Source organism: Haliaeetus albicilla, chromosome 11 (genome assembly GCF_947461875.1).
Source record: "Haliaeetus albicilla chromosome 11, bHalAlb1.1, whole genome shotgun sequence".
NCBI classification, from domain to species: domain Eukaryota; kingdom Metazoa; phylum Chordata; class Aves; order Accipitriformes; family Accipitridae; genus Haliaeetus; species Haliaeetus albicilla.
In genome coordinates this window covers 32,308,434-32,321,655 of record NC_091493.1, presented here as the reverse complement: position 1 = coordinate 32,321,655, position 13,222 = coordinate 32,308,434, and the positions used below count along the sequence as shown (strand labels likewise).

Sequence of the window (13,222 nt, the reverse complement as noted above, 5' to 3'; positions counted from 1 at the left end):
CCGGCAGCACTGGAACAGGAAGTTTGCTGTACGTCCAAAGGTCAGGTGGGTCTCAGACAGCCACTGGTTCCAGCTCTCTTTTATATACACGCTGCAGACTAAAATGTACATCCCGGACTGGATGTCGTCGTGGTAGTGATGGGGGCCCAAGGGTTCAGGGGGAAAGAAAGAGAGGGGGAGCCGGAAAACGGCACAGCGCAGCCTCTCCTTGGGCTGTGATTTCCTAAGACAAAGCGCTGGGGGGCTGTTCAGCGAGCTTAAGGTATTCCCACGCCCCCACAGCTTTTTCCTGCCATCAGATATGTCAGCATGACTGCTTGTGGGGTCGCTCTCAGTGACATTCAGGAACTGATCCTGCTTAAAAAAACATTTTTTACTTTTTATTTCATCACACAGAGTTGGTTTTTTTTTTTTCCTTTTTTAAATGGAGTCAGTTCCCTGCTTTGATTTAAGCATTGGCCTCACAAAGCAGTTGGGCTGGCATGAAAAATGGGGTGGGCACAAGTGGACAACGGGGTCTGAAGAAAGAGTTGGAGCAGAACACATTAGACTGCCAGGGATATTGCACACTTTGTGTCATGAAATCACAGTCTCGAGTCCATGGCAGAGAGGGCAGGTGGTGGCCCTCCCTTAGTTCCTTCTATTCCAACAGTACCATCTCACCTTCTATTACTAAGTAGTCAATTAAGGGTATAATTGTCTCCAAGGCCTTCAAGGTTCACACTGCTGGAGTCAGATGTTTTTGCAAAGTCAGGAGTGTTTCAGCTGTCACCCCAGCATGAAAGAGGGAAGCAAGGAGGTGGACTAAACCCCACCTTCGACTTGCATCCTCTGGAGGAGATGGCTGTTCTGCTGGGAGAGTAAGCCAGGTGCAGACTGGCCCTGCTTGGAGAACCACTGTACTGGCATGTTATCCTGTGTCCTGAGTGTTCCACTTGCTCCAGGACCGTGCTCGAGTGCAAGGCGATGAAATACCGATGTCTTTTTTTTCCCTTTGGGTATTCCTCGTTGTCTTGTGGCTGGACAGCAAGTCAGGAGACATAAGTTCAATGGTTTCAGCTTTCTGAACTTGGGCAAGTTACTGAAATTCTCTACACTTCAGGTTTCCCTCATACCCTTTGTGGTCTGTTTTTGCCAGAGATAGCCAACATGTGTCCCATGGATCAATCCAGTCTGCAAGGCAGGTTAAGCCCTGCTAAGGCCTTTGGTTGAACAATGCGTCAGCAAGTGTGGCCAGAAGCTTTTGCCTACTTCTGCCACTTGCCGTGATAGACTCTGGTCAAGAGGGGACAATGCAGGCAGGGTCTGTGGGCCAGAGGGCTAAGGCTCACGTTGGATAGTTAACTGTAGAGAGCGCTGAAGATTTTGCATTGTCCTTGCATTACTGACTCTGCAAGTGTCTTTGCTAAGCTAGAGAGTCTCCATCCCCTGTAAGGCTGGGGGAGCGACGGCCTGAAGAAGGGTGTTAGAGTGGAAGGAGAATGGGCTGAGTTCTGAGGGCCGTACAGTCTGTGCTAGGTTCGTGTTCAGGGCAGAAGATGGGATAGAGCCTCTGCTAGGCACGCTTGCCTTCGTGGGTATTATAATGTCTTTGCTAAAACTGTGGCAATATTGTTTGGATCTCAGTCCGGAGAAGATGGTCTCTACAGAGTACAGCCCTTCTTACTGAAATTCTCAGTCTTCATAGTTGGCAAGAATAAGGGGCTGGATGTAAATTAATAGTGCATCCCTGGGCAGCCCAGTGAAGAAACATCAAAAGGCAAGTCAGGTCTGGCAGGAGCAGACTGACTTGGAGGCTGACTCTGCTGCTGGGGGTCTCCACGCTTGGGAGTAGTTCCGTGATCTAGTTCCTGTTATTTGGGCTGTCCCAGCCCCCACAGCACCAGGTATTGGAGAGAAGAGTGGATGGCAGGACCAACCCTCTCTTCAGGACTAGCCCAGTAAGGCTGCCAGAGAGAAACGGCGCTCCCCCTTTGGGCTGACTCTTCTGGGTTTAGGCTAGCTACTGCAGAGAAGACAAAATGCAGCTGAATCCTTTCAAGGAATTCATTCACAAATGCTTTGAGGTCTTTATGCGAACCTAAGTGTTTGCTGTGAAACAGGAGACAAGATAATAATCGAAACAGGTTTTACAATGAATGAACTGCTGCTGAGAAAAGCCTACTTTACAGCCTTGATACTATGCTGGATGTTAAATGACTGCCAGGAGCAAACTCTGTGGTACCTCAGTTAGCTCTTACCCTAATTATCGTTTACAGAGGAGTCCCAGCTAGATGAATGCGGACTGCAATATAAAAGACTTAAGTAAGATTTACTGATGTGACTACATGAATAATTCCCCTTGCAATGATGCATTTAAAAGCACAGTTATTGTGGGAGGAGGAAAGCCAGTGTTTGATATTTTGAATCATTTAAAAGCGTGTGTTTTATGTTTTGGCTTTTGCTGTTCCCTCTACCTGCCCCCCTTCCAAAAAATAAAAAAAATAAAAAAAGGTTTAATCCTCTTACTGGCCAGGTTTGTAAAACAATAGTAGGTAATTGAAAATAAACCTCTGCTGAGGCCAATAGATACTGGATCTAGTAAATGGTCTGCCATGGTGCTCAGGCAGCCCTGAGCACACCACTTCAATGCTTCAACATCGCTCCGAACTCTTGGCACTCAAAGTTTGGTTTTTCCGTAACTAACTAATTGTTCAGCTTCCTGAAAAGCACGTTTGTGCTCTTTCTCCCTTGGGAGCGATCCCAGCAGAGGACCCTCCGGAGAATTTTCCTGTGTTCTGCCAGTTCGAGCGACAATGGAGTTACCACCAGGGCAAGCAGATCACCCATCTGATCAGGGGAAAAGCTAGCTGAAAACCTGACCCTGTGAGGGAAAAACGAGTAGCTTTTCATCATATCAGCAAGCCCGTCAGCCTTGACGTGCAGCCAACCTGTCGCCAGTGCTGACATAAGGGAAGGGGCGAGGGAAATTACCATTCAGCGGCAACGTGTTTTCAAATAACTTGCAAACACCTCTGGCGGTGCAAGTCGGTAGACACGTAAGCTGAAGCCACAGCTGCTGCTCTCCTGCCAGGCAGCCCTGGCCCTTCCCAATCCCGCCGAGGCCATGATGGAAGAGTGCCCTGAGCCACCGTGTCGGCGGGCACAGGGAGGGCTCTGCCCCGCGCCCCGTCCCCGTGGTGACCGCACTGCTGAGCCACCTGAGTCTTCAGAGGAAATTGTAAACCATTCAGTGAAGACTGGGGTCAAGAGTGAGCCTTCAGGAGAACATCTCCCTAGAGACCATCTTGCCCTAGTAAGGGCTAATGCTGCCCAAAGGATCCCTGCCTGGTGGGGCTGCCCCCATTCTGCTCTTGCCACTGGAGTCACCTCCCTCCAGGAGGGACATTCCTACGACTCTCCTTTCTCCACAAACCCTACTCCCCTTATCTCATCTTTCTTTCCTCAGTCAGGCTGTTACATACGGACAAACTTGCCCATTACCCTGCTTTATCTTTGCCTGGCAGACTCCTAGCAGTCTTATGTCTGCTTCCACAGGTTTGGCCTTGCCCCACCATAGTTCCACCAAAGCAGAATCAGCCCTTTTGCAGGTCCTGGTATTCAACTCATTCTTCTCCTCATGGGGATACCCAGGAAGGTTTACCCAAAATTAACTAAACTAAATTTACTAATCACTGCCCCTCCTGGAGTTATTTCTCCTTCCCTCCTTCTCCTTTTAAGCTTCTATTTATATTCTCTCAGTTGTCACTGCCAGAAGATTTCATGTGAATACATTAGGCCTTTTCAAAAGGAAAGTTCGATTACAGCGATTTTTCTCCCCGTAGGACACGACAGCTTCATCGTTCATAACAGAGCAATACACTATAACTTCATTATAGACGGCATGAAGCTGGCCTTGGTGGTTGAACTGTGGTAGCTTTGTGCTGAGAACGAAGTGCCACAACAGCGGTAGTATTTGGTGGGTGGCCAGCGAGAAGCAAGAAAAGAGCAGAACCTGCACTGAACAGGCTCCTGGACAAGATCTCTTGATACAACTTCAGTACCGACAATCACCCAACAGCAGAAACCTCTTCCTGGTAGCAGGAACCCACATGTCCCCTTACTCTATCTGCTTGTGGGGAAAGGTATGGTCCAAGATGGACCATATGCACTTGTACCTTCCACCCCACATCATCTGCTCTCGCTGCGGCTCTGTGCTCCCTGGGGATGAGCAGATGATGGCTTGAGTATACAGGGTCCTCAGGCATTGCTGGACACTCTTTGCTCCTGCCACTTGTGCATGAGGTGACTCACACCGTTCCCTAACTTGGCCGGTAGCGACCCTAATGTCCTGTGCCCCTGGGCGGCTCTCCCAGTTGCTCCCCCCCTCCAAAAAACCCATTTCTGGGCACCTGGCCTGCAGTGTGAAACAGCCTTTGTGTGATATTTTGTCAGCTACAAATAATTGAAAAAGGCCTACATAAAGTCCTAATTGTGTCACAGAACAGGCTCTTCAGTCATCCATCTTCCTATTAAACTTGTGAATTTCAGCTACTCAGCCCTGTTGGAGTTATTTTCCCTTTCCCCTCCTTCTTTCTTTTAAGCTTCTATTTATATTCTCTCAGTTGTCTCTGCCAGAAGATCTCATGTGGATACATTAGGCCTTTTCAAAAGGAAAGTTCGATTACAGCGATTTTTCTCCCCGTAGGACACAACAGCTTCATCATTCATAACAGAGCAATACACTATAACTTCATTATAGATGGCATGAAGCTGGCCTATTTAAACAGAATACTTAATGATAGTCGGGAAGGCAGGAGAAATTCAGCTCCACCGGTCTATGTGGGAAAAGGGAAACTGCATTTTTTGGTATTTACTGAGGTGGATTTCCTGACTCTTAATTAAATCTCTTTTCACAGGGACAAAAAAAAAAAGAGAAGTGGAAGACTCAACTGGCATGGGTGAGATCTGTTACCTGGTAGTTAATTCCACTTTGGTAGGTAGTTTGACATACTCTAACACCTAATATTAATAGTAGATGTGGGGGCCAGGAAGGAAACTTGGACTCCTCCGTAGTACTTAGCCCCCACTGAAATAAACTGCAGTTTGCTGGTGCTTTCCTGTACAGACCACAGGTTCTCCTTCTTTTCCCTTTCCTTCATCAGCTGCGCTGAGCTCAGAAGCATGCTCTGTGTATTGACTTCAGCTGAGTAGAAGTGGTTTAGGCCTAAAGAAGAGCTGTAGCCTGAAAAAAACCTCCTTTTTGGGAGAATGCCAGAATAAATAGCATTCTGTGGGCTCACAGTTGATATCAGACCACAGTTTGTGGTGATGATGGGGGAGGCTTAAAAAAATCCCGGTGAAAATGTAGCAAGACCTAAAAATTAATGTTTTCCCTTATTTTGATAAAACTCGTTTTTCCTCTTGCCTGGGTAAGTTTTAGTGGTGCTGAAAGGCGCCAAGAGTTCAGCTCTGTCAAGGCAAGTCCTCCATTGACAGCTTGATACTCCACACAAGGTTTTTTTGTACCAAGTTGGGAGAGATTTTGATCAATATTAGCTTACTGGTAAAATCCATAAGTGTGGATGAAGTTTCTAATATTTGTTCAGCTGAAAGCCATGATTTCCTATCCAATCCCCTCAAAAACTAGGACCATGGCTAGTTTTGTATCAGAAACCTGTATCAGAAACTCTTAGGAAGCTGATAGCCACGTCCCGCGGTGCCTGTGAGTGTTCCATGCCGAAATGCTGTGTATTGATACCCTATGAGGTCTGCTGGTGTGAGCATCCCCATGTGGAGTTGGGGGGGGGGGGGGAACAAAGAAGGCTTTTTACTTCTTCTACTGGTATTGAACATTGTCAAAGGAAAGCTGAGGGGCTTCTCTGGAGAGGGGAGAGGGTCTGAAGTGGAAAATAAGTTTAAGGAAGAAATGGCTCCAGGAGGAACAAATGCCCTGGCTGTTGAGCACACTGTCTGGTCAATATGTCTCATGCTTTGGCCAGAAGAAGGTACTCTATCTGTCAGGGGAAAGAAAACAATTCATGCTATTAGAGCTCCCTGTAATTTGGTCTAGAAGCAGTTTGGACTCAACAACTGAAAAGGAAATGTCAAAGAATGAGAAGCCAAGAGAAGCTCATCAAAAAGACATCTGGTCCTGCTGTCCTTAGTGGGAAATCCCCCCCCCTCCCTCCAGCCACCCTCTTCCCAGCCACGCTCTTTTGAAACAGTTAATGTCTGAGAGAATCTGAAACATTGCTGGAATGTATCAGCCATGAAGCTGTTGTATAGCTGAGCAGCTAACAGCTCTGGTTTTGTTTGTGTTAGGGGTGATTGTCTTGCCTTTCATCAGTGAAAGTCAGAAATGGTGGACAGAAGTCAGTGGAGCAACACCAGTGTCAGGCCAGTTTAAGCTGGGGGAGAATTTGGTCATCTCTCTTATGGCCAGAATTATGAAGCGCTTCACAGGGAAGCAAGAAGACCTCAAAAGGGACATCCATAGACAGGATGCTTGCAAACCTCGTAAGGTGAAAGATTCATGTCCTGTCCTTCTCCAACAGAGCATTCACTCCTCTTGCACTGAGCAGCTTTGTTTGCAACAACCATGCCGTCCCAGACAGTGACCCACCTGCCTCTCTGTTTCTTCTGGCCCTTTCTTCACTGATGGAGCCCTGGTAGGCTCCCAGTGCCTTCCTGGAACCAAGGAACTAGCCTGGTCTGCTATAAAGCACCCATAAAGGTTATTTCTGGGGAAAGATGTTTCACTGCTCCTCATGCTCTTGAGTTGGTAGCCTGGGATCCTTAACACATTTCTGCAGTAAGCCGTGTGGCAATGTCATTTATCACAGCTCCTCTCTCAAAACCACGTTCTGGGGCCCTGGGTGGCCTAGGGCTTTGGCATGGGATGTGGAGTCCTTGACCACATGAATCAGGACAGTTGGCGGAGTCCAACTATTTAGACCTCCCTGGGGAATAAAGAGAGGCCTCAGTGTTCAATTTCCCAACACCAACTGTCCCCTTCATCCCCCAAATCAGAAATCCTGGAAGACAGGCAGGCTTCAGCAGATCACGGGCCAAAGACACTGGTGGGAGCTCCATAAACATACTGAACTCCTGTCAGTGTCTGCTCTGTGCTCCTGGCTAAAGGGAAGATCAGGGAGGACTTTCAAGAAGACAGGTGAGCTTGTGACTGGTGATCCCTCTTAACTAGTCCCAGCTGGGTGGTCCCACCCACCTGCTTGTGTGGACATGTTCAGGTGGTCTCCTCCTTCCTTCCAGCTGCAGGTGCTCACCATTTACCTGGTCCTGCCTCAGTCCTCCCTGACTCTACTGTGGCCCAGCTTGGCTTTCTCAGCTGGGAGAAGAATCTGCCATTTTATTTTTCCACCGTTTCATCATGGAAGTTGGTCCAATAACTGTGAAAATTATACTAGGAAGAGAGAGATCATTTGGTCAGAAGCAGGGGGAGGAGAAAGAGACTTCCCCCTTTCAGAGACAGCAATATTGTTCTGCTGGCTCAGCTGTCGCTAGGTCCGCAGGCTTCATTGCCGTTCAGAGGGATCCACATAAGGACAAAAGTAATTCCCCCCCTCAAATTATGGCCGCATTACAGCCCAGCATTGTGGCCAGGGGTGTCAAAGAGAAGAAGACTTTGGCTTCCTCGTTCCTTGGCATTTTGCAGGACACACCTCAGCTTTAATCTCAGCTCAGATCTGTCACAAAACCCACCTCCGCTCAGATCTCTCATGTCAACTGCTCTGAAATAGTTTTATGCCTGCTTGACCACAACTGTCCACAGAGACATTACGCCCTTATCTAAATGGGTACCTGAGATGATATTTGGAAGAAAAGAGGACACCGGTGCACCACCGTTGATCTGAGCACATCTCACTGCTAACCCTGGTCTGCCAAGCCATCTTCTTTCTCCATCTGTCCTCCAGGGACCTGCACACATGGAGTATTTGGCATGGCTCCCCATCTTTCAGGAGCTTAACAAGACTAAGTTAATTTTACTTCTGACTGAGCTTGGTCTTGCTGAGTAGACTCCTGAACTAGGTTTTCACAGCCTTCATAAGTGCATGGGGAAGAGAGAAAGAAAAGCCCTGTGAAACGACAGATACCCTTCGTGTGTGGAGGAAATTTCTACCAGCTGGAATATTTTCCCTGAAGAAAGGCAGAAGCCTGACCACTCTGGACTGCTGCAATTGGGATGATCAACCTCTGGGAGAAAATACCCCAGAGAGCAGATCCGCATAGTACACGTCAGGTGTGATTCTTCGTGACAGTCTCCATCGAGCATAACTTCCCTGAAGTCGGTGGAGGGCACCTGCACACAAACTCTCATGGTAGGATTCCCCCCAGCTTTCACAACGGAGAGGTCAATAACTTTCACCAGACTTTGACTCATGCTCAAACCAGGGAATGAGCAAGTCAAATGCAACCAAAGAGAAGAAAGGCATAGCAAAGATTTAGGCAAATATTAGACACTGAAGACTTTGCTGATGCAAAAGGTAAGTGTTAACAGCAATGATATTAATGAAGCAAGTACACCCGCTTAGTGTCAATATTTGGGGAAAAAAGAAAAGCATTTAGCATCACCAGTGGATAAAAGAGAGGATCAGGATCATGCTTCTGCACAAGGTATTTAGCAAATCATTGTAATTTTTTATAGAATTTGTTTAGGCTTCTAAATTTATACTTGATTCCTTCTCTGTTTCCCAGGAAGCGAAAGTGCTAAAATGACAGGATTTAAGGCCAGACAAGCAGAATCACATGAGTTGAAAGCCACAGCATGGTACTTGAGAACTTTAGCCAAAGGTGATAGATAATGTCACTACCGGTCAGGCTGTCTATTAATACAGCATGAATAAGCAAGGAAAAAAAAACATAAAAATGTGTAATCTATAGTGTGATCCTCTGCACTGAAGGATAGGATGTCAGCCACATAACAAGACTGGAACAGGGTGAGCTTGGCTGTCAAGGCTTGTCACACCTGAGTCATCACTAATAATAAACTTCACTAATAATCGTCACTAATAATAAGCAGGAAAAAAGCAAGGAATACATGGGTACACGGGTAGATGACTGTTATTTTATTGGCTTCAGGAAGCTCCACCAGGAAAACCAGTTTGCATGTATTTGCTCTAGCTGAGCGTAGTGGCAAACATCTAGACTTCAGCACCAACACTGGGAACGTGAATTCCTCGCACTAAGCAGGGTCTGAGTATTTCCCACTTTTATTAAACCCCAGAACACAACAGCCTGTTTGAAAAAGAATGTCCCAAAGTATTTTAGGTACTTCCTACTGCAAGAGGAAGGGGACAAACAGGAAAAACTTGTATTCCTCTGGCATTAGTATTCGTTCCATTGTCACTTGCCCAGCAATTGCCATGGGCCTAACCAGCAGTCCTGGGATTCCAGAGCATCCTTATCACGGCTGGGGAGGGGAAGGAAGGGACAAGCAGGGGATGTAAAGGCTCTGGGGCCTGAAGACAGGAATCACAGGTATCTGACGCCGTGATCTTTCAAATCATCTTTAATTAGTTTGTTTAACTGGTATTATCCTTAATTAGTCTCGCTGAGTTCAGAATGACTACTCACCTGCTTCGAGGTACAGGCACACTTCAAAAGTTTGCAAGATCAGGGCCTACTCTGCTAGATTTTGAAAGCTAGAGCCAAGAGGTAGCTGGAAAGAGCTCTAAGAGAAATATTCCTACATGACAGATATATTTATTTAACCTGTGTTTTCTCCAGTCGTTGAGGACTGCTATCTGCTTGCTGGATCTGACGGTTCAGGCGTTTGGCTTGCCTGTCTTTTTGTGCGGTAGTTATGTACCGGCGAGAGACAAGACGTGCTCCAGCTTCAGCTTCCTTGAGCGGCAATAACCCTTTATCTAAACTTGGTCTCATGTGGGAAGTTTCCATGCGGCAAAAGTCACTTTCCGGTTCCACCTGACGCACAGATCCTCCGTGAGGTGTCACCCCCTTACTCAGATGGGTATGCGGAAATTACCCGTTCGTGAGTACTCCGAGCTCTTTAGGTGTGGGTTGATGGCCAAGAGCTCGGCTTGCAGAGCAGAGTCAACGTGCAAGGGGCTGCGTGGTTTGGGGAACCTGCGCGTCTGTCCCACTGCTCTCTCCAAGAAAAGGTTCGTTTCTAATCCAGGCCACACCACCATCTCCCTGCCCGCACTTCAAACCCCGAGCCAGGCCCAAGCCCTGTTTTGCCCAGACCCCAAAGCCTGTGAGTCCCTTCAGCGTCAAAGCAGTGGGATGAGGATTAATTTCAGACCAACGTGAGCTCGGTGTGACCCTGGCGTGACCGTCATCCTTCAGTGGAAGGACTAGATGCCCACACAGAGACCCAGTGGATGCAGCTCTGGTGAATGATGCAGAGCTGACTTCTGGCTCCTTATTTTTCAGCTCCCAAGGAGAGCGGTTGATTTTCAAGGTAACGGTTCTATCTCTTTCCACAGGAACAGTGGAGCTGCCCGGCCAGGTTGGACGCCTGGCCTCTCCTCTTGCCAGAAAGGCCTTGCAATAGGCAGGTATGGCTCCCTTGTCCCCACACCGATGGCTTCACCTGAATTCTGAAAACTTCCTCTGTAATCCTTGTGTACCTTGTCTATTGTAACTTTTGATGTTTTCATTATTGATATAAACATTAAATTCCTGCAGTCTCTCCAAAATACTGGCCTCAGGACAGCCTGTCACCTGTGCCTTGTGTTGAGGTCAGACTGGACGCCCACTTCTCCATTCGCTATTGCTTGTGCACTTTGGGCGCCCTAGCTCTGTCTGCGGTGGTGGAAGTCAGGCAAAAATGTTACTGGAACCCAGGGAGAGGAGCATCGTCCTGAGAGACCTGCTCTAGCCAGGAGACAGGTCCTACCTTTGATGAGGCCGCTGGAAAGGGAGAGTGCAAACCCACTGGCTCGGTGTTAGAACCCCGGGAAGGCGGAAGGAGAACGCGACTTTTCGTGCTGCCAGCCCAGAGCAGGGCGGGAGGTGGGTCGCTGGCGGACTCCCACCGGGGGTCTTAGCACCGGGACCCACCGGGACCACGCACGGCTATCGCGGGACGACCGAGGCCTTTCTCTGACCGTTCCCGAAGCCCCAGAGCAAACACCGTCCCGAACACGGGGAGCAGACAGGGCACCCCCGCCCCGGGCACAGCGCTGGGGAGCAGCAAGGGACCCCAGGAGCCACCTCACAGCCCCAGCCCGGCACCCCAGGCACCCTCCTCCTGCCACCGGCCCTAACCCTGCTCCTTTCCCCGGGGACCCACGCCGAGGGGGAGGCTCCGTGCCCTGCCGCGCCGTGCGGGACACGGCGAGGGCCGGGGGGGGAGGCCGGTGCCCGGATCCCCTCCCTCCCTCCGTCCGTCCCGGGCGGAGGTCGCCGTTCCCCCCCCCGGCGGAGCCCCGATCCCGGCCAGCTCCGCGGCTCCGGGGCGGGGCGGGCGGGGCGGGGCGGCCCGGGCCGGCCGGGGGATCCGGCGCCGCCGGAATAAGAGGCGGCGGGAGCGCGGCGGAGCGGAGCGGAGCGCGGGCAGCGCCGTGTCCCGGAGCCTCCTCGGGAGCCGGCTGGGCGGGCTGCAGCCCCCATGGATAAATACAAAGGTGAGGCGGCGTGTCCCCCCCACGCGTGTCCGTGCCCCGCGGCGGCTCCCCACGGGGACCAGCCGTCCTGTCCTGTCCTGTCCTGCCCGCCGGGGGCAGATCGGGGACCTGCGGGGGCGGCGCTGGTGGGGAAGGGTCTTTTGGGGGCGGACGGACGGACCGACCCACTGACGTGGGACCGCTGCGGCTCGCTGTCCCCACGCGTGGGAAATGCGCGGCGGTGGTGTGGTCTGCTCCGGTGGGGCTGTTTCCCGAGAGTGGGACCCGAGCTCAGTTGTTTTTTTTTGGGGGGGGGGGGTGTTGTCTCGCGAGTGGGACCGAGGGGCGAGGGTCCAGCTCCGCGGAGGAGGAGGAGGAGGCGGCCAGCGAGTGGGGACGGGAGGTAGCTCCCGGGGGAGGTGATCTCCGCGAGCGGGGCCAGGGACCGGGGTCCCCGCGAGTGGGGCCGTGGTCAGCTCGGGGGGAGCGGTCCCGCTCCGGGGTGCGACGTCCCCCTGTCCCGTCCCTGCCCCGGGCACTGGGGAGCGAGGGAGGAGCGGGGGACATCTCTCGGTTTACACCGTCTGCGGATCGGGACCTTTTTTTGCCACTTAAGAGCGGCGTCGCGTTTCGTTTTCTGCAGCCGCTGAATTTGACTAACGTTGCCTGCTCCGTCTTTCTTCCTAAATTGCCCATCTGCATAGACTTCCCATCCTCCCAGGCTTAACAGGCACGACATTGAGTGTCCTGCTGTCTAAATGCAAATACGTTTGGTGGTTAGGGAGAGGGTAGATGAGCATCCTCCCCGCTTGCTTTCTGGCAGATCTCATCTGGGCTGGTGGTCACCCACGGCCCATTAATTTCCCCGCAGTCAATGGCTCTGGCGCTTCCTGCGTGATGCTACTTGGCCATTATCACCGAGAATGGCTCCTCTCGGATCTGCGGTGCTATGGGCAGCTCTGGGAGACTTCTCAAACTTCGGTGCACCTTGCCAGCTGAGGAGGGAGGAGGTGGGGTGAGGTGCCCGGGCATGGGACACTCAGATGTGCGTGGGTACTCTGCAATTTCTGCTCCTGCTAGTGTGTAAAAGTCTCCCCTGGAGGAGGTGGATCCAGCACAGAGAAAGTCTGCAGTAAATTTTACCTGTTCAGAGCAAGCGTGTCGCTCCTCGTAACTGCTGTCCTCCTTATGGAGCTTGAATATTTAAGCGGGGAGCATGGTACTAGACAAATATATTCCTGCCTGACCCCGTTTGGACTTGTTACTATCAAACTGGCAAGGTTTGGTTAGGCCTCAGCAGATGCATTTAAGCTAATGGCCCTTGTTCCCTAATCCTCCTTTGGTGGGGACTTGATATGTCAAGGTATCCTATTGTGTGAAGTTAATTTTTGCCAGGACTGTGTATTTTTATGACTATGCAAGTACTTTAGTATTCTGACAGGGCTGGCACTGTGCTGCCTCTTGTATTTTCATCCTTTTCCTCCTTACAGTCGGTACTTTACAGGCCTGATAAGCACAATAGTAACATACTGCAAAAGTGATGTTAAAGATTATATTGCAAGTCAAATATTGTGTAGTCTTTTTTTTTTTTTTTTTCTTTTTCTCTCCTGGAAGGGTCTGTACAATCCCATTCAGTTCCAGTAGCAAAG

The 13,222-nt window shown here is 50.2% G+C and overlaps 1 protein-coding gene across 4 annotated transcripts in view; it reads left to right on the top strand.

The window, feature by feature from the left end:
- Positions 1-11,447: 11,447 nt before the first annotated feature.
- Positions 11,448-13,222, top strand: part of AFAP1L2 (actin filament associated protein 1 like 2) — a 73,674-nt gene continuing 71,899 nt past the window's right edge. For all 4 annotated transcript variants that reach the window (XM_069797040.1, XM_069797039.1, XM_069797038.1 and 1 more), the window contains exon 1: positions 11,448-11,594. In XM_069797040.1, coding sequence (XP_069653141.1) covers positions 11,579-11,594 — 16 coding nt within the window. In that variant the 5' untranslated portion in view covers positions 11,448-11,578. The remainder of the gene's footprint in view (positions 11,595-13,222) is intronic.